This window comes from Urocampus carinirostris, chromosome 14, assembly GCF_059441175.1.
Source record: "Urocampus carinirostris isolate Australia breed hairy pipefish chromosome 14, RoL_Ucar_1.0, whole genome shotgun sequence".
NCBI lineage: Eukaryota > Metazoa > Chordata > Actinopteri > Syngnathiformes > Syngnathidae > Urocampus > Urocampus carinirostris.
The window spans coordinates 24,969,166-24,992,518 of record NC_142362.1 but is presented as its reverse complement, the minus strand read 5'-3'; the positions used below and the strand labels follow the sequence as shown (position 1 = coordinate 24,992,518).

The following is a 23,353-nucleotide window of genomic DNA, read 5'->3' as shown; positions in this document are numbered from 1 at the left end:
GCCCCCCTGAGCCTGAAATGGCGAAATGTTGTTTTCGATGCCGCGGCGCATTATGGGTAGGAAGCAAAATGGCCGCCCGCGAAACATTCGACCAAGGACAAGAATTGTTAGTGTTTGTTAAGTTTTGTAAAAAATAAGCAAAGACTTTTAATCGTATTGTGTATTTTGTCATTTTTTTAGTATGAACATGGAATTAAAGTTCACTGGTAGTCTAGCAATTTATACTTCATAAATATTTAACAAAAACGACAATATCAGCACAGCAGTGGTTAGCGCGTGTGCGGCACAGTTCTGAGGTCGTGGGAACCTCCTAAGTGGGTTCAAATCCAGCTCCAGGCTTTACTGTGCGGAGTTTGTATGTTCTCCCCGTGCTTGCGTGGGTTTCCTCCGGGCACTCCGGTTTCCTCCCACATTCCAAAAACATGCATTTCAGGTGAATTGGCCGGTCCAAATTGTCCCTAGGTGTGAATGAGCGAGTGAGTTGTCCGTCCCCGTGTGCCCTGCGATTGGCTGGCAACCAGTTCAGGGTGTCCCCTGCCCACTGCCCGATGATTGCTGGGATGGGCTCCAGCACCCCCGCAACCCTACTGAGGATAAGCGGTGCAGCTGATGAGATGAGATGAGACAATATCAGTGATTAAATTTAAGTGTCTGTCATACCTCAGCCGATTGCAATTTTCCTTAAATAGGACTTAAAAAAAAATATGGCCCACAAGCCGGATCCCTTTAGTTGGACCATTTTATCCTGCCCGCCTTAAATTTCTGAATATGTCAAAAAAATCAAATTTCTATCAGTACAGTACAGTGGAACCACGGTTCTCGACCATAATCCGTTCCAGAACCCTGTTGGAAAACCGATTTGTTCAATCACCGAAATAGTTTTTCCCATTAAAAGTAATGTAAATCATTTTTAATCCGTTCCAACACCCCGAATGTTTACCATGAACGTAAACATGAAGCTAACCCAGGCTAATCGTACGTTTGCGTTAGCATAATCTTCCGTACGAAAGATTACGCTAACATGAACGTGTAAAAATAAAAAAATCTGGTCGTTTACAAGTCATTTAGCACCCGGGTCTCCACAACAAGTGGCTAGCGCTTTATTGGAAATGGGGCTCCGTTACATCACCCTGAATGTTTTACGTAAACAAAGCTAACCCAGGCTAATCGTACGTTCGCGTTATCGTAATCTTCCGTACGAAAGATTACGCTAACATGAACGTGTAAAAATAAACAAGGGGTAAAGAAAAGAATTATTAATTGGATTTCTTACCTTTGTGGTCCTCAGCAGAAGCCATGCTGTATGTATAGCAAGATCGGAAACTCGCACACCTTCAAATTTTGCTATTATTTCTTTCTTAAATGCAATAGTTGTACGCACTACTCTTCTTTTTTCACCAGTAGCAACTTTGCTGCTTGCACCGACCTTCTTCTGAGGCATAATTAGGTTTCCTTAAACACTTCGTACACCTATATTAAAAGCGAAAGCAAAACGAAACACGTCCGCATGTGATAACAGTTCTTCACGAGAGGTGGGGGCAATCTACACGATCTACACCCGTACGCAGCTCAGCATCGCACCCTGGCGTACCGGCGTTCGAACTCCGATTATTTGACCGAACACCGAAGCAAGAATTTCTCGAAATTTTTGGTCGAGAACCGATTTGCTCGGACTGAGAGGCGTTCGAAAACCGAGGTTCCACTGTAGTTATGATTTTTTTATTTATTCATTAAAGACAAACCAAATGCTTGTTCCCGCCACTAGAGGGCAGTAAAGGTGCAAAAGAACTGACGTCTTCTGATTTCATGTCAAAGACAATATAATGCTGGCAGCACGGCGGAGCGGTGGTTAGCACGTGTGCGACACAGTTCTGAGGTCATGGGTTCAAATCCAGCTACCAACCTTCCTGTGTGGAGTTTGCATGTTGTCTCTGTGCTTGCGTGGGTTTCCTCCGGGCACTCCGGTTTCCTCCCACATTCCAAAAACATGCATGTCAGGTTAATTGGCCGGTCAAAATTGTCCCTAGGTGTGAATGAGCGAGCGAATTGTCCGTCCTTGTGTGCCCACTGACTGGCTGGCAACCAGTTCAGGGTGTCCCCTGCCCGGATATGGCTGGGATGGGTTCCAGCACCCCCGCGACCCTACTGAGGATAAGCGGTGCACCTGATGGATGGATGGACAATATAATGCAGTATTTTCTCAGGTTCAGTTGGCCCAGACGAGTAGTCTGATCTGATGTTATTGCCTGTTCACTGCTAAAACTCTTATATTTAGATATCTATTTAAAAGCAGTGTGACAATTGAGACAAGTATATTTTATTCATGGCTCACACTTGAGTTTGTTTATGTTTGTGATTTATGTGGTGAGTTGGTTCAGACATAAAACTGCATTTACCCAACTGTTTAAAATAAACAAATTGTTAACACAATTAATGCAAAATATTACTGTACAATCATTTTTTCCCCATTGTTTGTGAATTGATGTGTTGTGTTTGGATAATAATATGTAGTACAGGCTACAAATGTAGGCTGGATGATAACGCACAGTACTGAAAAACGAAGCTAAGTATTTTTTTTTCTTTAATGATCCGGCCCACCTGAAAACAAAGTACAAGTTTCACATGCCTTCCTTACATTATCAACTCAGTTCTTACAAGGGGATAAACTGTAACACACAACTTCAAATTGTGTTAGTTTGATAATCTATTTTATGAAATTGTCAATTAATTTGTATGTATAAATTAACACAATAAATACTCCACACTCATTAATGTCTGCAATGCATCTTTCTATAACTACCTATTTATCCTGGTCATATTCCTCAAGAGGGGTGACCGACAGCAAGACAAACACAGTCACAAAAAAAGAAAAGAAAAAAGGAAAATAATAATAATAATTTGACCATGGCCAACCCAAATGCCCAAACAAGTTTAACACCTCGGCAACCAAGTTGGTCATGCTTTCGTCCCCCCAGATGAAACTGGACACAAGAAAGCGGCCATGTCACTCGGGTCAGGGTAACACAACACACCCTTCTGTTCAACGGCAGGGCCTGACAACTTTCACTGGTTTACCCCTGCTGTATCATACAGGTGTCCTGCCCATCCCTTAGAACACGTCCAAACATCCCACTACTCTTTCACAACACCTTTTCACTCATTCATATCATCAATAGATCTAGCTTCCACTATATTTAGACCTCTTTCCTGCAGTGCACTCATAACACCATCCATCCACGTCAATTCTGGCCTCCCCCTTGGTCTCCTTCTATTTACATAGAATAGAATAGAATAGAATATGCCTTTATTGTCATTGTTACAACATGGAATATGCTGTGACAACGAAATTTATATATGCATGAGAAAAATAGGAAATATTTTATTCCCCCTAATGCATTATCGGTGACTCAGTATGGGCAGATACTTAAATTAAAAAACTTAAGTCAGAGGGCAAAAAAAAATTTCCCTAAAAAATATATTACAAAAACATCTTGGGATTATGGTGCTACTTATGAAGCAGCAACAACAATGATAACTGTTGAAACTTTTTTGTTTCAATTTTTAATTTTCTTGTTATTTACTTATGAAAAACATAACAGAAGCAATTCATTTTTGTAAGACAATGTGGAGGTTTTGCTAATAAGACAACCTGTTTTATTACCATCCAACGCCAACAAAAGGCAGAATATAATTTCTTTGATGAAGACTTGACGTGACGAAGTACAGCAGGACCATTGAATGTATAAAAATGTACAGTGGCTTTATTGACATACATTCCATGTTTTTTTTCCTTTTCCTTTTTTTCTTAACAGCTGCAAAACAGGAGGCACGCCCAGTATTGCACTTCAATAAAAGTTCTGGCACAAAACATAAACCAGAATATATCAAAGAAAAGTGAAGTGAAAAGTAGCAACTTTCAGAATAACGGCTAATTTGAATAGTATCATTATATACAGGATTAGATAAATCTTACAATATTTTCCTTGCAAACAATATTCTGATTACAGTCTCAACCTTTTTTCTTATGCACTTGACAGTTCGGATAATACTGTACAAGATTACGAAAATTGTTTTACGTACAACAACATTTTAAATGAATAATTAGGAAGCTGGAAACACAGCTTTTTTTTTTTATTCCTCTGAAAATAACCCTGACAAATTTCTTTAATTCGTGTGATCAGGAGGTGTGCAACGTGGAGAGAAGCCGAAGGAATACAACGGCTGCATGCAAACACGCTACAGGTTATTTTCTTCTTTCGTAGTGTGTGTATGTATATATTATATATATATTATATATACATATATATATATATATATATATCTCAGGGGTCAGCAACCTATGACACGCGAGGGGTTAACCAGTGGCACGCAAGTGCACGGCAAAATAATAAGGATTTTTTTTTCTTTTAAAGCGCATTTACCTGAAATTTTGACATTCAGTTACGCGCCGTGTTGTTTAGAGGCTTTACAGTCGCGCCCCTCCTCTGCTCCATTTGTGATCGTGTGTCTGTGCGGCGCCAAGGAGAGATCAGTGTATTAATCCAGCCAACGAAACACAGGCGCGCGATAAACAAATGAATCATGATGGCTCCTCCAGCGAAAAAATGTCGTTCTTTTCAGCCAGCGTGGGCAAATGACTGGGGCTTTGTTCAAAAAATGACCGCGCTGTTTGTGCATTATGCCTCGAGAGCGTTGTACCTCGCACAACAAGTGTTAAATGTCAATACGTAACGAATCATGAACATGAATTCAAGGACGAGTCTGACAAGGCGGAGACATTAAAACGCGCTCTGTCCAGGTACGGCAAGCAAATACAGACCCGTAAAAACCATTGTCACTGCTAAAAACGCCATTGCTCACTGCATAGCAAAGCACGGAAAATCTTTTACTTAATGTGAATATATTAAAGCAGCGTTCTTTTCGAGCTCGGAGGTTTTGTTTGGTGGCTTGCCTAACAAATAGACAATCAAAAAACAGAATAAAACACATGCCCATGTAAGCCAGAAGTGTTGAACGTCAAGAGGAGGGGCTGGCAGAACGTGTGTGTGTGTTTCAATTTGATACTTTCTGCAATAAGATTTCATTGGTGAATGTTATAGTAGCTGTCCATATCCAGTGTCTGAAACTCGTGACAAAAGGCTACCGGAGACCGGGGCAGACAACTCTGAAAAGTTGCCGGCCCAATTTTTCCCAACTTGAAACACAATAAGACGACTAATCGCAAAAAAAAAAAAAACATTGTCGCAAAATATCAAGGATTGATAATTAGAATATATAACAGAACAACACTTTAAAATTAAGTTTATTATAAATCTACTAATAACATTCATTGCATGTATATGACATCGCTGTTTTCAATCTGCCATCAGTATGTACCTTTATATACTCATCGTAGTTCATGGTTGATGAAGAATGGTTGATTCTTGTGGTCAAAAGTTGAAGTCATGGATGTCTACATGCCTTTCCACGCGTTGCTCACATTCATTTTTAAGTTAATTGATGAACAAGAATAGTGCTAGATAAATAGGTCAGTAATACGATTTCAATGTCTATCCATGTTGTATATTTGGACTGGTGTAAAATGACAGCTCAGTTGGATATAAAAAATGTTGTGCGAGTCATTAATCTTGGTGTGGCACACTGATTTACAAGGAAATTTAAAAGTGGCACTCCACACCGAAAAGGTTGCTGACCCCTGATTCTATATATATATATATATATATATATATATATATATATATATATATATGCATATATGCATACATACATACATACATACACTTTTTTAAATCATTGTTCGTCTTTTCCAGTAAGGAATATCCAAGGTTCTGAAACCCGGGTACGGACTGGGTTGATGGAACAGCAGACTGGTGGTAGCTCTAGGCTAGCCCGGGACTTGCACTCGTTTCCGCCGGCATAAGCCAAGCTTTACATGCCGGACGGGCTTCAACAGCCAACAGGCCAGAGATCACAGTGGACAAGAACAGCTCTCCATGACAGAACTCTTGCTTAGAAGGTGTGAGCGTTCCGGCATACACCGCAGCCCAAAGCAAACTCCTCTCCCGTAGGTGGATGCACAACATGTAAGGGACATTCGGTTCCCTCCAGCTGTTTGCCTTTGGGTCCTACAAAAAAGTGCAAGGGGTTACAAACTTAAATTGGCTTATTCTGTATACAAGGGAAAACTCTAAGGCCGTCCATCATTTTAAGGGGTTGAAAATTGGGGAATAAGTCAGAGCAGCAGTACATCTTTAAGAATCCAGCGTGGCACTTTAAGAGAAAGAGAGGAGGAGAGACGTGGAAGACCAATGACAGGTGAATAGTAGAAAAAAAGGGGAGTTATAGAAAAGCCCTGTTAGACCCAAATGTAATGATTGACATTTTAGGGTCAAATCACTCTTGAATTTCAAGGTGAGTCGGGCGCGTACTTAAGATTTAGACTAAATTTCTGGCTAGATAAACATTTTATTGAAAAAGAGTGGACTTTTCATATGAGCTAGAACAGATGACTGAGTTTTACCATTATTTCCTATGAGAAAAATATATTTAGACCTCTACAAAAACAGACCCCAACCCCCAACCTGTAACGGATAAAGTTCAATAGTTGAGGCCCCACTGTATCTTTACTTTTTTTTTAAACATAGTCTTCAGTGCTTGCATACCTGCTGGGCAATGTGGCAACTCCTCCTTGGGGACGCTGGTCATCCTCTGGAAGTCGTCATGGCAGGCGTTGCAGAAGTGTGTGGTGCCAAAGCAGAAGAACACGGCCACAGAGCAGCAGTAGCGACATTTGTACTCCAGGAAGTCCGTGCCGTGCTTGGAGCACATCTAGTAGGAGGAAGACATCAAAATCTTAAGTTCCACATGACTCAAGCAAGGTAAGATTGGGCCCAAAAAAATCAGGCCAACACGACTCAGGCCCGCAAGCATTGAAGCCCGACCAGGCGCAAGCTCGACCAATTATCTTTATTTGCAAGTCTGAGTCAGAGTAATCCCGGAAATTCACATTTTATATGTGGGAACTCGGGAGGATGAGAAGTGATTTATGATAACAAATTAAAGCCTGTCTTTTATAATGAAATCAAATTTAAAACTGTATACACATTTACACTTTTTACATTTCTGTGTCTGCAGAACTCACGTTAACAGACAATTTTCCATCGTTGATGGATTTTTTACGAGTTGACGGGAAAATTTTAGGGCAGTCTGTCACTTTGACAGGTTGAAAATTTGGCTATAAACCACAGCAGCAGTACGTCTTTTAAGGTGGGGTGCATAGTGTCCTTAAAATGTTTAAACTTTAATATGTTCTCTGTTAAGTACTGCACGTGTTAAAAATGGCTTAAGTTAAAAAAGCCTTATTATATGTTATCTCACTGCAGCTATCTGCTCTTATCTTACTTTTATCTAGAGTTAGCGATAATATCGGTCCTAACAATTTCAGCCCGACCCATGGGTATTAAAGCCTGGCCCAGCCTGGCAGAACAAATTAACTTTATTTGATTGACCAAACCCGAAGAAAATACGAATTTGCATATTTTATTAGTGTGCAATCGGGAATTGTGATTTTGGCTATATCATCCTCCCGCCCTCCTTTCCCCAGAGCCGCTTGAGGATTGGGAATGCAGCAGCAAGAGCCCATTGCTGGTTATTGAGCAGGAGGAAGGAGCATAGCTGGAAGAGAGGGAAATGGGCAGTGATTTGCCGACCACTGCCGGCTCGCCAATGGGAGGATGTCATGGTTCAGGATCAAAACACTTGATGATCTCAAAAACACCTGATGACATCAACACCTTCAGGCCAAATCTTCATTCACCAGAAGTGAACTAAGTACAGGCATCTTTGGATGTATAGATAACTGCCTCACCTTAGATTTTATGACTTTTATTTTGTGTATAATCAAGTCCCTACTAAAAGTTCTGTTTTGCTGACACACTGCAGTTTGTGGGGCACCGTGTGTGTGCCATATACCCACCTGAGCCCTAGATACGTCAGAGCAGGCTCCACAAATCAGCTCGCTGGGGTCATAGTCATCGCCTTGCCCGGCCTCTGCGTCGCAACGGGCTTCGCCCCCAAAATAGGCCTAAAAATACACACATGAGCTTACATTGCCATTGTTCAAACACTGCAGTTTTTGGGGGTACCTTCTTGCACTTATAGCAGACGTAGTAGGCGTATCGGTTCATGGCAAAACCAGCCGGGTCGTTGTGGAAGCGTGCCCCTGGGGTGGTTATGGCCTCACTTTTATGCAGCCCTTCGTACTCGAGCCTCATTAGTGCCTTCCGTCTCACGTCCTCATAGAGCTCCTTGATGGGATCCAGCAGGTCCTTGATCACAGAGTGGTTGATCTTGTTCTAAAGGATATGATATGATTTTTTTTTCTTAATAAATGGCTGGTTCTACACAATGAAAAAAAAAAGGCTCGCCCAAACTTGGGATTAAGTGTCTGCTCTGTTACAGAGAAAAGAAGTGCAGGTCACCTTGCAAATAGGACATAACATGAAGCCAAATGTTATGCGAGGTCCAAGCCAGCGGTTGTCCAGAACACGGCGGGTACACTGAAGGTGGAACACGTGAGTGCAATCCAGCTGGAGATAGAAAAAAATAAAATCATGCTTAAGATTCTTGAAAACTACTGTATGAGCAGCCACACCTGTGATGAAAAGTATAAGACAGGTTGGGACCCTATGGCTTGCAAGACATATATGGTTCTTTTCATGAGTACATGTGGCTTGGAGATCAAACTGCACAAGTGCAATAATTTAGTGAACTTTACATACAGAGACGCTTGTCACACATGCAAGGCCGAGAAAATACTGAAGACCAATGGATTCGGTCCAGTATGTATAAGACACAATTTTAACTTCGTTTTGGCTATTAAACGCTAAATAATCTTTAATATGTAAGCTCATTAAATGTATGTCCATTATTAAAACACTTTCTGATAAAAACCCACACAACAATCTTAAACCCAAACAACAAAACTTTTACCCAGTTACTCTAGCAAAGCACAGAGAGCAATAGAGCAGTTTGATTTGGTGAGCGGTAAAAATGGCCGGGGCTATACACAGGACAGGACGTGTGCACTCCTCCCTCTGCGCCGTCTGCACTGAAGGTAAATATGTTGGTATGCTCATTTGCAGTATTTTGTGACATTTTTGCTAAAGAGCTTTGTTTGCCACTAGTTTTAAACCATTACTTAGGACAAAATCTGCAGCCAAAATCAGCCTCAACACTCTCAAGTAACTTGAGGAGGAGACCAATTTTAAGTGTGTTTACATTGATATGGGAACCAGGCTCTGACCTTGTTATTAGTTTAGATTTTATCAAATCATCAAACATCACACAGTGAAATTAAATGTGTTGAAGAATTAGCTTTTGTCTCGAGAGCAGGTTAGGCAAATTTGTTGAATTTTGTCTTAAAATATATGGTGTGGTTCTCTCATAGAAACATAAAAATATTTTTGCTTTCATGGCTCTTTGGCTTAAAAAGGTTTACGAACCCTTGGTATAATGTCAGTATTTTAAAAATTGTGATTGGATTTCTGCAAATACTGTTGCCCGGTTGTGTGTGTGTGTGTTTTATTCTTGTTAATAAACTGATGCAAGTTACAAGTGTGTACATTTTGCTGCATTTCCATTACCCCCTAGTCTTGCACAGATTGCAAGTTGCAAAAGTAAACTGGTAACGGAGACACCATAGTTTGGAAAAAACAACACTATCTAGGAATCAAAAAGATTATTTTAAAATGAAACTGAGCGTGGGGAGTAGCATAATTTCTATTTAATTGCAGTCGAATGCATTTGGAACAGGCAATGCCATAGCAGTGCACTCCATTGGACAGAGATTTTCTTATGCTGATGTTTGTGTCCTCTACCAAATTGACCCAAAATTTTGGGAAAAAATTGCCTTCGCTTTTGACCAAATTTCAGCTTTCGAACAGCCCGCATCTAGCTGAGAGAGTGTTTGGGCCAGGAAGGTCCAATAAACAGCTGGCCTGTTGGATGATTGAATCCATCCCAGCATAGATTTCTGAGTATGTCAAATAAATAAGCAAGTATTCAGGGCATTTCTATCAAAAGTTATCCTTTTTAAAATAAATGCCAAAAGTTATCTTAAAATCACTATTTCCAAAATGTCTAATTAAAAAATCTTATTTGCATTTTCAACCTTCGAGTAACCCAGTCCAAAGACGTACGTGTCTTGGAAGTCATAAGAGCAGTTATATTTTGAATTCTTGGACATAAATAAGATATTAACACCTAAAACTTCTCGAAATTCTAACGAAATTATACATACATTGACATACAATGTTCTTCCTCTAGCTTTTTGAATCACACCCATACTTACAAATAGACACTGCACTATACTTTGGAACAATCAAACATGACCTCAGTCTTTTGTTTAAAACCATCAAAATAGTAGCGTTTTTTTTGCCCTGAGAATTCGCAGAAGAAACTACTCAAAACCAAAAAAACGTTTGGGTTGCCAGTTACTGCAAGCGCATGTTCTGATGTTATCAATTCCGGCCACCTTCTTGTACATTGTATGCTTCCAGAGTCTGTCATCTTTCATGTTTTCTTCCTTGTGGCAACTAGCGATTGCAAAAGTCCTACAAAGCAGTGAATTCCTGCAGGGAAATGCTCCACACACACGTAGGGGCTTTACGATTCTTTTCCTTGACTATGCCATCATGTGGACAGAAAAATGCCTGGTGTATGCAATAAAACTGTGAGGTGTAAAACATGCTCTGAACACAAAAAATATATTTATGGAGTGTATTAAGAGAGCAACGGAGTAAGAGTGTATCATTAATAGTTCTGTGTTACTTTGTGCTTATTCAACAAGGGGCAGGCAAAGTTCAATAAGGAGGGTATTAATATTTACTGAAAAAATATATTTTTTAAGTTTTCGGACGAAGGTGGTTTCTTTTTTGCAGAGGATTTCACCTGATTTTGAAACATAGTACAGATAAACCAGGGGTGCATAGGTGAGTGATAGTAAGTTTGTTAAGATTTGGAAGGGCATATTTCTGTGATTACCAGTGCTGAAGGGGACTTTCAACTCGGGAGCGTCTATTTGCCGCCTGTATTTCGAACCACACTCAAAGCTGGTGAATCCTTTCCTGAATCCGTCACGTGGTACACTCCCTTCGCGGTACGTTAAACGTCACCGCTTTCGTGATCAACACACACCTCCACCCGCGTTTCATTAAATACTCATATAAAATACTCGGCACACGCTTCAGGGATTCGAGCCGGGTAGCACATTACTAGTGGCAACCTTTTATGTTTTCGTCTTTGTCCCCTTTTGAGCTGGCATATCTTGAGTGATTATTAGGGGTTTTCGTGAGACAGGATCTCAACTACTCTTCAATGAAAACATCTAGAGGTCGAAATTCTACGTTATCGTAATTACATTGCTTTTCCTTTCTGAAATAATTTAATGAAAATGCAGCTAGAGAGGTCTTATTTGAACAAATCAAATCTCAAGGCACCTCGTTTACTGACCAAACAAAACTTCGTTTCAGAGAGAGAGAGATATTCACATTTTCATAAAAAAAAAAAAAAAAATTAAAAAAAAAAAACTGAATAATTAAACTCCAACGGTGATGTTCTGGATGGAGTCCCGGGTGATAAAAGATACCTGTACAGCAGGTGCAGCAGAGAGCGCCTCGGTGAAACAGATCATGCACATGTCGTCAGCATCTTGCTTTAAGCAGCCTGTGTTCTTGTCACAGCCGTGCAAGCACGGGAGGCACGATTCCTCGTTCTTTACTCCGCCACATGGGTGTCCGCAGGGGTGCGTCTTGCTGCATGCCAGTTTGGAGTATTCCTGTGGAAAGAAAAGGTAAATGACAAGGAAAAATGAATGACATCTTTAAAATAAATGATACTTCTTGAACAAGAGGAAGAAGGTACACTGCGTACATGTTGGCGGTAAAAATACTGGGTTTAAGACAAAGTAACACATCAAAAATTCAATTTCAGTAATTAAATTTTAAAAAGAAAGTAATTTAATACTTCTACTTTTAATTATTTTTACATTGAACAACAAATTCAAACTCCAAACTCGTTTCGAAATCAATTTGGATGAAAAAAATGGTAGAAAATGGGCTCATGGAAAGTATTTTCCTATATGATAGACAAATCTTTATCATGTAAAATTTTACTTTTTAGATTAAACTATTTAATTAAAATAACTACTTTTTAAAAATTGATAATAAATAATTGATAATAGATAATTGAGTTAAATGCATTTGTAGTTGAAGTACATAATGCAATAGATTTGATACTTATGTTTTTGGGAGGCTTTAACAGTAGTAAAATGACTAAAACCATGGAAGGTAGACTGGCATATTATAATCTCAACATGGCAGGTTTTTTACATCGCGAAAAAAGTACAAATCGTTAACAAAGACTTGTCAACATGAAGCAGGCAAAATTATTTTTGTATATAGTCTGATTTAAAATAGAAATGTTATCAAACACAAAGCAGTGAAAGATTGATATTTTAAATTATGTTTAACAGTCATGATGAAAAAACAACTCATTCTTGAGCTTTTGTTTTTTAGGGAAAATCATCATGTCTCCAAATTATTCAAAGAAATACAAACTTCTACTAGGAATGAGAAAGATTATTCTCAAATGAAACTGTGCTTGTGTAGTAGTATAATATCTATATTAATTTAGATATAATTCCAGTTTGGAAAAAGCATTGTTCTTAGATGTTCTTAGGAGTCAGAACTACAAAGTCCAATTGCTTAAGGGAAGGAAATAAAAAAGCATACTATATTGTGGTCTACCACCAGTCAAGGGGATATTGTGGCACTTTTTCACCATAAGTCTTTTTGAATGTCAAAAAAAGTTTACCTGACAGTCAGGATCAGAGCAGACACTTCCAACTGCCGAAAGCTCGGTTCCATTCCTTGTCCCACAGAACCTGCATGCGTCAGAGCTGCTGGATGCAGGCTTACCTGAAAAAAAAAACATGTCCAGGACAGGAAGGTTAGAATGGGTCATGTGTTTCTCCTGTGTGCAGGGTGTACCATATCATTTAACCTGTGTGTTCTCTGAACTCCACCATGGCCTTCATTGTTTTTGAGTCGGCCAGAGCCATAAGCCAAAACAACTTAGTTCTGCCACAGCCTTCGTGGAGGTCTACCTTGATTGCTTCTTCTTCTTCCTTGAACACCTGAAAATATAACCAATATCAATATCGCGGTTCGCAAACACCGGCTCTCGGGACACATTAAAATAAAAAATAAAATAAAGCCGACTTGTCTCTGGTGAGAGCGCGTGCGTCGGTGCAGGTGGAGGAAGCGATCACAGTCCGTGCACAGGTTTCCACACGTATTGCACAGGATGATGGCGGCTGTCTCACCATCGTCGTGGTTGTCACACATTGGCTGTGAAGAAATTAAGAAAAAAGTGAACATTATAAACAGTGTCTCAGTTATTTCAGATTTCTTTTTCTCCTCTTGAAATTGGTGATCGGTAGGTTATTTAGATAGATAGATAGATACTTTATTCATCCCCGAAGGGAAATTCACATTTCCAGCAGCATCCCTGAGCTGAGAACAATACAATAATAAAGAAAAAAGAATACAATATACAAATACCCAGTGTGACGTGCAAATGCCCGCTGTAGCGTGTTATATGGAATAACTAAATAGTGCTACACAGAATACATATTGAAATAAGATTCGGTAATATGCAATCTAGGTGGTGTGGTTTACTGTGGGCTTTTACTCTGCCGGGTAGGGTTAAAGAGCCCCATGGCATGAGGAAGAAAAGATCTCTTCAGTCTGTCCGTAGTACAAGACAGTGACAGCAGTCTGTCGCTGAAACTGCTCTTCTGTCTGGAGATAATGCTGTGTAGTGGATGCGATGGATTGTCCATGACTGACCGCAGCTTTTCCAGTGCCCGTCTCTCAGCTACTGTTGTTAGGCTGTCCAGCTCTTTGCCCACAACAGAGCTCGCTTTCCTAGCCAGTTTATTGAGACGAGAGGCATCCTTCTTCTTGACGCTGCCTCCCCAACACGCTGTCGCATAGAAGAGGGCGCTTGCCACTACTGTCTCATAGAATATTTTCAGGAGCTTTTTGCAGATGTTGAAGGAGGCCAGCCTTCTGAGGAAGTAAAGTCGGCTTTGCCCTTTCCTACATAGAGCTTCTGTGTTGGCAGTCCAGTCCAGTTTTTTGTCCAGCTGCATACCCAGGTATTTGTAGGTCTGGACAAATTCTACACATTCTCATTTGATGGTTACAGGAGTTCTGGTTCTCCTGAAGTCCACCACCATCTCCCTGGTCTTGGTGGTGTTCAGGTGCAGGTGGTTTGCGTCGCTCCATCGGACAAAGTCCTGAATCAATTTCCTGTACTCCTCCTCCTGCCCATTTCTGATACATCCAACGATCGCAGTGTCGTCGGCAAACTTTTGCACATGGCAGGACTCAGAGTTGTACTTAAAGTCCGATGTATATAGAGTGAATAGGAACGGAGAGAGCACGGTCCCCTGCGGAGATCCCGTGGTGCTAACCACAGTGTCCGATGTACAGCCCCCCCGTTTCACATACTGGGGTCTGCCTGTCAGGTAGTCAGTAATCCATTCTATAAGGTGTGTGCTAACTCCCATCTCTGTCAGTTTCCTACTCAGTAGCAGAGGCTGTATGGTATTGAAGGCACTGGAGAAGTCCAAAAATGTAATCCTCACAGCCCCTTAGCCCTATTTCATGTATTTGGAGAGTTTGCTATCTTTTGGATGTAAATAGATATTTTCTTTTCATCTCATTCTTACCATCTGCTTCTGCTGTCCATCTTTGCCCATCCATCGACCAGAAGACAGCCGGTCCACGTGGTCTTGATCCAGCACACACAGGGAAGCTAGAGCCAGCCACAGCTATCAGGCAAATAAGAGAACACATGAAGCTTAAATACAAGGAAGAGTAAGAAGAATTGTTTTTATTCAATTATAGTATTAAAGTACCCGTGTGGTGGCAATGCAGCGCACAGGTGACCTATGTTCTTCCTCCATTTTGGTGAGCGCTATAATAGTCTCAGCTATTGCGTTTTTTGTGACTCGTGACCACGCATCTGAAAGGTGACCCTGTAAATGACAGTCACAGGCACCTTGAAGACGCAGTGGAGGTAAAAGACTGCACATTATGACAAAGTGAGGTTCTTACTCCTGCCATGTCTTTGACCAGCTTGATGATGATCTCTGCAATCGGAGGAGGAGTAGAGCCTTTCATCCACCAGTGGCTCTCACCCCGCCGGATGTAGCTGAACACGATAGAAAAAAAATTGCCTTTTACGATAAACACCTTTGCTTACTGCTTGTTTGGGTCTGTCTTTAAAACGTCAGCAGCCGTGATCAGTTTTTGAAAACTCATGTCATCCATTCCTACATTACCATAATAGAGACTTGATATACAATAATTTATGGTTTCATTAAGGGGTGCAAAAACGAATCGATAAAATCAATTATTCAACGCGTTGGCAAATATTTACCTCATTGATTCATCGTGTTGCACAATTTAGGAGCCACTACGCACTTTATTCAATGCAAATAGGTGCATATCTTGTTGTAAAGTTGTGCTACCACTTTGGTCTGGCAGAGAACTCCATGAGGCCACTTTTATAAAAGTAAATTCATATGTATTTATATCACCCTTAATCACAGAGTCTCAAAGGGCTGCACAGACCACCGACTATTGCAAACTACAGACTATTATTACACCATCCCCCGATCTAAAACCTACACGAGGGCAAGGAAAATTACTGTTCCAGACCACTCACTATATTTTTTATAAACTACATCATTAAGTAATCATCAATGTTTAGTACATGTTTTATTAAAAGTTTGAATTCATTTTAGTATGTGGCTATTTTAAAGCCGTTTTAGGAGGTCGCTCATATGCGATGTAGGCATTTATGCGAGTACATACAGTACTTGGTCATTTTGGTTTTGATGCTCATTTTGGGTTTTCAAAAATATAAATAAAGGGTGAATATGTTCTACTATCTTTGTTTTAAACGGCACAATCCTTTTCCTAAACAAATTAGAGAAGTGGACTTTTTTTTTTCTTGATTTGGGTCGCATCTTGTCATTAGTGTGGAATGGTGGGTCCTCGAGTTAGACTAGTTGAGAACCAGTGCTTTATAGTATCTTACTTTTGTTTTTAATTTTTTTTATTTAACATTTCATAATTTTTTTTTGTCATAAACAGTCAAACACTACGAGATTAACACAGGAACAGAAAGTGCTGCAGAAATATAGAGAGCAAAATATAAAAATGAATTAATAAAATATATAAGGTAAAACAGAAATAATAATAATAACAAATCAACACAAGGGGCAGCCTTAGAGCATATTTTATATTATTTGTACATTGGGAATGTTGATCATATTCAAAGATTTAACCAAAAAAGAAACAAATTCGTTGACAACAGTTTTAAAAGCGGGTTTACACTTTTGATACATTTGGTTAAAAAAATGTTTGCTAGACATCAATATTTAATTTATTGCACTTTCTTTATTTTTCAGTTCTGCGTGACAAGTCTAAATGTGATGTGATCTTTGTATAAGGTGGTAGGAAGAGTATGTTACACTTTTGAGGTGTATGGCATACATTTGTATGTATTTTCTTGAGTGTTTTTTTGTCAAACACTTGTTTTTTTTCAAAATTGTTTATATTATAGAATATTCTGTTGTGTTACGCACTATTTTTCCTATCGGTACAAAACTTTAATGTTTGAATATAATTGGTGATTAAAAATAAGTTTTTAAAAAATCTGATTCATCAATTAATTGAAAGAATAAGCGACCCATTCATCGATTATTAAAATAATCGTTAGTTGCAGCCTTTGTTTCATTAAAGTTTCCCAAAATTAAGAGCAACAACACCCTCAATCTTTTTACCAGTGACCCACCTGGAGTTAAAGATCATAGGCAGAGTGACAGTTGTCACCCCTTTGCTGGCAGCCATGCCCGCAGTGCCAGAGAGGGTGGTGCCTTTGGCTTTCAGCTGGACAGTAAGCGCTTTGGCGATACAGCCCAAAAACATGTCCAAGATACCGAGCTTGTTCCAGTCGCCTTTCTCCGTGGAGTGGATGATGTCACTGATGTCTGCCGGTGGTAGGGACTTCACCCCGATAATGCTGGCGAGGCGCACCGGAGTCACCTCTGGAAGGACCCGTCGGAGCAAAGACGTCACCTGAGAAACAGCAGGCAAGAATGTTACTTTGATCTTTCGTCATTTTGACTAGGAATCTGTCTTTTTCTGAGGAAATATGGTGTAGCCTCGACTTACCTGTCTCTGCACTCGCGGGGAAGCAGTGTGTAGTAGTGAAAACAGGTCCTGCATGAGCGTCAATTGTTGGGCGAGGTACTGGCGCCCCACGTTGGAGCCGCTCAGCGCCAGCACCATGGACAGCAGCTCAAAGCAGTAGGCGTCCGAGGAGGCGTCGTCATCATTAGGCTGCGAGTTGGCGTTTTCCTTGCTGGAGATGGCGTGCTCCCACTCCTCCCTCACGCGCGTTGCCTCCATTCGGATGGCCTGGACGATGTGTGCACACACCTTTGAGGGGGGGAAAAAGGTCATTCAAAATGTTCCTTGGATTGAATTGATTGTGTCGTAAATCTTGCCTGTTTCTGCAGGTTGGTGAGTTTGCTCCTGCTAAAAATGATTCCAACCATGTGTTCTTTAAGGTCTGCATCTGAAGGTACCTATCAAAATAAAAAACAGAATAAGTAAAGAATCCATGAAAAGATGACGATTGCTTAGTTCAACTTCTCAGTGCAAACCTTTTCTTCCCCTTCAGGAGATGAAAGCAGATTTTTCTCCTCCTGCTCAGGTGTTGGCTCTGCATCCCCACAAATAAGCTTACCAAACACCTAAGAGTGCACATACACAAACAATTGTGTGATGTATTATTAAACAAAAACACCCATTCTACAAACAAGTACCTTGCATAGACATTCATTTAAAAAAAAATCAAATCCTTTATATGTACGGTACCTTTGTATGTAAATATTGCAAATATGTTGGTAATTATAAAAGTGTGTTAAGAACTACCAATACATGCTCATCTTAATACAGGCACTTGTGTCACAGGGAGTCAATGTACATTTCTGTAATGCGCCATTACCAGGAATGGGTGTGATATGTGACAACTTCCCAATTTGGCTGAATTAACAGTAAGTTATGCAAAATAAAGGGACTAATAAGTTATTTGTTATTTAAAATTAAAATAATTATTATTATATGTTACAGTACTGCAAACAAATGAATTTCACATATCAGTTGTGGAATTTCACACTCAATTTGTACTGTATGAACGAACACTTGGTATTTGATAGTGAATGGCGTGAAACAAAGTAATATTTTCACAATCACATCACTGAGCCTTAGAATAAAAATGCATTTTCCCACACATATTTAATACCATCGCCGTGTTCTTTGAAAATATTTATGATAAAAATAATGAACTTGATGATTGCCAGCATACTTGACAGGCAAAGCTTATGTTTGATGTCTATGGACATCAGTGGCACTGCACACGTTAATTTGAATACAGTAGCATAAGAGATCATGTTGATATTTTTGCCCCACCATCTGTTGGTTCTCCATAAAAAAGTATTTTCTTTGCAAATGTATTAATGTGCATTTATGTTTACCTGTGAGGTGATAAGACGAAACACTCGCAGCGTTTCCGCCTCACAATTCTTCTGCTGTGCCATGCTAGCTGTGATCTGGCCTGCAATTTTGATGCTGTCACCCTCCTTCCAGCCCAGCACTTTCACCTGTCGTACCCTCAAAGTGTTCTCAGGCCCTTTCAGCTCCACCTTAATCACGTAATGGTCTCCTCCAGGAAGCTCACTTGTCACCCAGCCCATGTGACGTGAGTCCAAGTCAACCTGAGATGTAAAGGTTTTAGGTTTATTGGGATCAACATTTATCTGAAATATACTGACCTGGCTTCCTTACTATTATCTATTGTCTTACCTGCTTAATCCTGCAAAGGTCTTCGATAGCCTTTCCACAAAGGAAAGTCACTGAGGTCACTTTGTTCTATGAAATAGAGGAGGGGGGAATCAGAGTGAAACATAAGACTCAACCCCCTTGAACACACAATGTTTTCTCTTACCCCAAGGTCTCTGGAGTTGTCCACATGAACAGACACGATAGAAGCATTGATGCCCTTCACACAGCTGATGGTGACACTCTTGGTTTTGTTTTTGTCCTCATCCCCAGACTCCCAGAATGTTTCAGTGGAGCCGTCTGTCAGGCTGCCAATCATAGCGGGCCGACTGGATGTCTTGATGTCCACCACACTAGTAAGGTCTTTCAGGCAGGTCACCAAACAGAGATCCTATCAAGCAATGACTTATTATTGTTAGTGCATGTTGCCAATGTTTAAAGTAACCGAGTACTGAGTAATATGCATCGTGCCTGGCTAATGGCTTCGTAGCCAGACTGAACGCTGATGTTGAAGCTTTCCTCGCTGTCGCCGTCATCCGACTTGGACAATATGTTGTTGATGTGGTGGAAGACGTTGCTCTGGTGTAGGAACTGGTGGTCGGATTGCTTGAACTTGAGACTCCAGCACCTACACAGAAGAGAAAACTTTAAAGCTACAATGAAAATAAAAATTAAACCAGGGATAATAAAAGCGGAAAGATACCTAAGTGCCATCTGCTGAAGGGAGCTTCCACTAGGAAGTGACATCATGAGGTCAGAGATGGTCTGGAGGAGGCGGTGGAAGGTATGGGGAAGCGGGTGTGCCGCCTCCCCTGCGATTACAATGTCAGACAGAGGATGTTCACAAACGCCAAGATCCCGTTCCTATGAGGTGTGATAATTAACCACCTTGAGAAAGAGCAGCCACACTCAAACAAAGAAAAACACCATTGACAATTGAAACCTGTTCAAAGTTTTCTTTGTTGCCCTTGTTCTCATCATCTTCCTCATCATCTGGCTCAAATGGAGATGGAGTGAGAGATGCCACAAAATGCCACAGAATGTCATGCAAGGAAGTGGTCTGGATCACATTGCACAGGAGCCAGTTGAACGCCTGATGGAACAACAAGAACACATTAGTACTTTTATCATCAAAATGAAAATATTAAAGCTTGATGAGTTGAGGGTGGAAGAACTAATCTGTAAATTGTCTACAGTCCAATTATTATACATCTATATTCAGTGTGCTAATCTATCCAACTTGAACCCAGATATTGGATGGCCTTTGGCAATCAAATATGTGTCTTGGCAAATCGTATTTCTGTTAAAGCATGGGAATTGCTGTACCTAATAATAAAAACACATCTTTGAAAAGTTTAGCTAATATCTGCAAAGGAAGAGACAGGCTCCATATCACGATACTGTAAGAATAATGTCCAGTGTTATTCATAGTTTAAAATGCTACTGTGCTTTGGGGGATTCAAAAAAGTGAATGCTTACCTCCATGGCAAAAACTCTGCATGCGGACTTTCTTAGTGCATGCCTCATGGCCACCTCCAGGCCCTCCAGATCGTGATGCTGAATAACAAAAGCCAATACAGGCCACTGGAAATTCCTTTCTCCTTTACTGAGAGAGCCATGGGCAGAGATCAATCTGGACAACTCAGGGGATGGGTGGCGTAGCAGGGAAGAACCCACCTCTACAAAAAGATAAGAAAAAGGTGATAAGAAATGAGGCTTACAAAAAAATGCACAAATGTATTACCTGCATCGCCACTGTGGACTCTACGCCTGGGCACAGCTTTGACTCTTGCAGGAGAGGGTGAGTGCTGCTTGTCATACTCTGAGGCAACAACAGAGTAAGACCTCTGGAAAACAGTGCGCTTGGCAGTGTCGCTATCCGTGATCGGGCTTGTCTCGAGGCTTGAAAGACAGGAATGGTTGAACAGATATATTGAATTCTTAACAAAAAGGGTAAAGAGTGTGACAATCTGTAATTTTTGTGTCACATTTGTACATGTTCACCCAGTTGCAAATATGTTTAGCAGTTTTAATAAATTGTGGAAAGTTTTTCCTCTTACAAGAAATTTAGGATTTTAGAAATTGAACTGATATGTTTGAGAGAATTACCTAGGAGGCATCGACTTCATGTTGCTCTCAGGCTCCTCAAAAACATTAGGGCAGGCGTCGGGGGTGACTGAAATGTAGGGAGCAGGAACAGATGTAGACCGCAAATACCTCATCTCATCTTGGAATAGATTGTCATCTTGGTAACTGCCAAAGTTCTCTGTATGTTGCCTTTAAAATGAATGAGCAATAAATTTGCATGTAAAACCACAGGCTGTCTTCTCTAAGTTAGTTTGCTACCTGGCGAGTGTCTGTAGGTAGAGGCAGCTCATTTTATTGGGAATCTCAGCTGACACGCCCTCTTTAAGGCTGGGCAGCAGTTGGGAATGAAGCGGACGGGGAGGGTGGTGGCACAGCATGCTGGGCTCGGCAGCGCTACTGAGGGACAGTAGGAACAAAGCGTTTGCCCGGATGACCTGGTGGGCCTCCATGGTAGGCAGGGCTCTCGGCGTCTTCACCTGAAGTGGCTTCTTTCTGGACTGCTTCACCTAACAATGGATAATTGTAGTAAGTCATGTACAGGGTTGAGGGCCTTTTTTTCAATTCTTCCAGTACCTTCAAAAAAAGAAATTTAGCGCCGATCAAAATAAGTTTTTTTTTTGTCGAATAAAGTCACTATCTTGCTGCTAGCACATACATTGTGCTATTTTTAGCTTTTACTATCTAAGACCTACAATCTCTTTGTGTCAACGAGCTGCTATAAACTGACATGAATTCTGCCATTCTGCTTCAGCATTGCACGCTCAAATTGGCTAAGTCACACTTTAATTCTGTTCAGTGAGTGAAAAGCTAAAATTGCTTTGTATTTTACACATTTGTTTTGTATATCTGTGAATATTTTAATTGATTTCATGTGTTTTCAGGGATCCCCTGCAAGACATATAATATTACTAAACATTTTGGTGCATGTTTTATTATTGTTGATAATACAGTGGAACCTCGGTTCTCGACCATAATCCGTTCCATTTCTTTGTACGAAAACCGATTTGTACGATCACCGAAGCCGTTTTTTCCCATTAAATGTAAAATTGTTTTAATCCGTTCCAACACCCTGAATGTTTATCTTGAATATTTAACGTAAAGCTAACCCAGGCTAATCGTACGTTCGTGTTAGCGTAATCTTCCGTACGAAAGATTACGCTAACATGATCGTGTAAAAATAAAAAAATCTGGTCGTTTACCTGTCATTTAGCACCCGGGTCTCCACAACAAGTGGTGGGCGGTTAAAGGATAAAGAAAAGAATTATGAATAGGATTTCTTACCGGTCGGCAGAAGCCATGCTGTATTCCTGAAAGAAGGGAAACTCGCACACCTTCTTCATATTTTGCTATTATTTCTTTCTTAAATGCAATAGTTGTACGCACTACTCCTCTTTTTTCACCTGTAGCAACTTTGCTGCTTGCACCAAGCTTCTTCCGAGGCATTATTAGGGGTTAAAACACTGCCTTCACCGCTTTTGAAAAACGAAAACAGAAAAGGAGTGCGCGTTGCCGTGACAACAGTTCTTCACGAGGGGTGGGGGCAATCTACACTCGTACGCCGCTCAGCATCGCCCCTAGCGTACCGGCGTTCGAACTCCGATTTTTTGAACGAAAAGCGAAGCAAGAATTTCTCTAAATTTTTGGTCGAGAACCGATTTGTTCGAACTGAGAGGCGTTCGAAAACCGAGGTTCCACTGTATATCATTATAAAAACAACCTATCTGAGGAGCCGTTTGTGAGCTAAGCCAAAAAGGCATGTTTTCTAAATAGAGCTGTCCTTTTGAGTGTGACCAAGGGGGGAGGTGACGCTTTACAAGACAACGCTATAATGACAACCAGTGTCATTTTCGCACACTTTTATTTAGTCTTTTTTCATATATTGCTTGGTATTTAGAGTCAGGTTGCCAAAAACATGGCAATGGTAACAATTTCAAGCATTTTTAAGCATTTCCCACAAAATTCAAGCATTTTTAAGACCTTGAAAACAACATTAAAATGTAAGTATTTTCAAAGATTTCAAGCACCCGTACAAACCCTGCATGTAAGATCGCAATTAGAATAATACTAACTGCATGAAATTTCATGTTTTAAAACCACTGAACCGTGGTTCAGTTCTTTATTACCAAGCAATTATTATCTATCAATAGCCTGGTTTATGGCCCAGGTTAAGTACCACCTAACAATATCTCATTTACATTGCCCTTGGAGTAGCTGGATGTCAGCTGAATACTTGATCACTGTTTATTAAACAGTTCAATCAGGTCACACTCAATAATGCATCT

At 40.4% G+C, this 23,353-nt stretch overlaps 1 protein-coding gene across 3 annotated transcripts in view; it reads right to left on the bottom strand.

Annotated features, from left to right (window-relative positions):
* Nucleotides 1–3,734: 3,734 nt before the first annotated feature.
* The window catches only part of mycbp2 (MYC binding protein 2), a 75,756-nt gene continuing 56,137 nt past the window's right edge, over nt 3,735–23,353 (bottom strand). For all 3 annotated transcript variants that reach the window (XM_088353309.1, XM_088353311.1, XM_088353310.1), the window contains 26 exons: nt 21,330–21,577; nt 21,093–21,260; nt 20,728–20,885; nt 20,463–20,662; nt 19,927–20,076; nt 19,687–19,847; nt 19,455–19,611; nt 19,150–19,374; nt 19,008–19,073; nt 18,680–18,919; nt 17,807–17,896; nt 17,648–17,728; nt 17,313–17,579; nt 16,933–17,216; nt 15,186–15,282; nt 14,987–15,106; nt 14,798–14,899; nt 13,281–13,409; nt 13,063–13,195; nt 12,874–12,977; nt 11,648–11,836; nt 8,481–8,588; nt 8,145–8,354; nt 7,976–8,083; nt 6,663–6,828; nt 3,735–6,125 (listed from right to left, as the gene is read on the bottom strand). In XM_088353309.1, the coding sequence (XP_088209435.1) occupies nt 6,010–6,125; nt 6,663–6,828; nt 7,976–8,083; nt 8,145–8,354; nt 8,481–8,588; nt 11,648–11,836; nt 12,874–12,977; nt 13,063–13,195; nt 13,281–13,409; nt 14,798–14,899; nt 14,987–15,106; nt 15,186–15,282; nt 16,933–17,216; nt 17,313–17,579; nt 17,648–17,728; nt 17,807–17,896; nt 18,680–18,919; nt 19,008–19,073; nt 19,150–19,374; nt 19,455–19,611; nt 19,687–19,847; nt 19,927–20,076; nt 20,463–20,662; nt 20,728–20,885; nt 21,093–21,260; nt 21,330–21,577 (4,077 nt within the window). In that variant the 3' untranslated portion in view covers nt 3,735–6,009. The remainder of the gene's footprint in view (nt 6,126–6,662; nt 6,829–7,975; nt 8,084–8,144; nt 8,355–8,480; nt 8,589–11,647; nt 11,837–12,873; nt 12,978–13,062; nt 13,196–13,280; nt 13,410–14,797; nt 14,900–14,986; nt 15,107–15,185; nt 15,283–16,932; nt 17,217–17,312; nt 17,580–17,647; nt 17,729–17,806; nt 17,897–18,679; nt 18,920–19,007; nt 19,074–19,149; nt 19,375–19,454; nt 19,612–19,686; nt 19,848–19,926; nt 20,077–20,462; nt 20,663–20,727; nt 20,886–21,092; nt 21,261–21,329; nt 21,578–23,353) is intronic.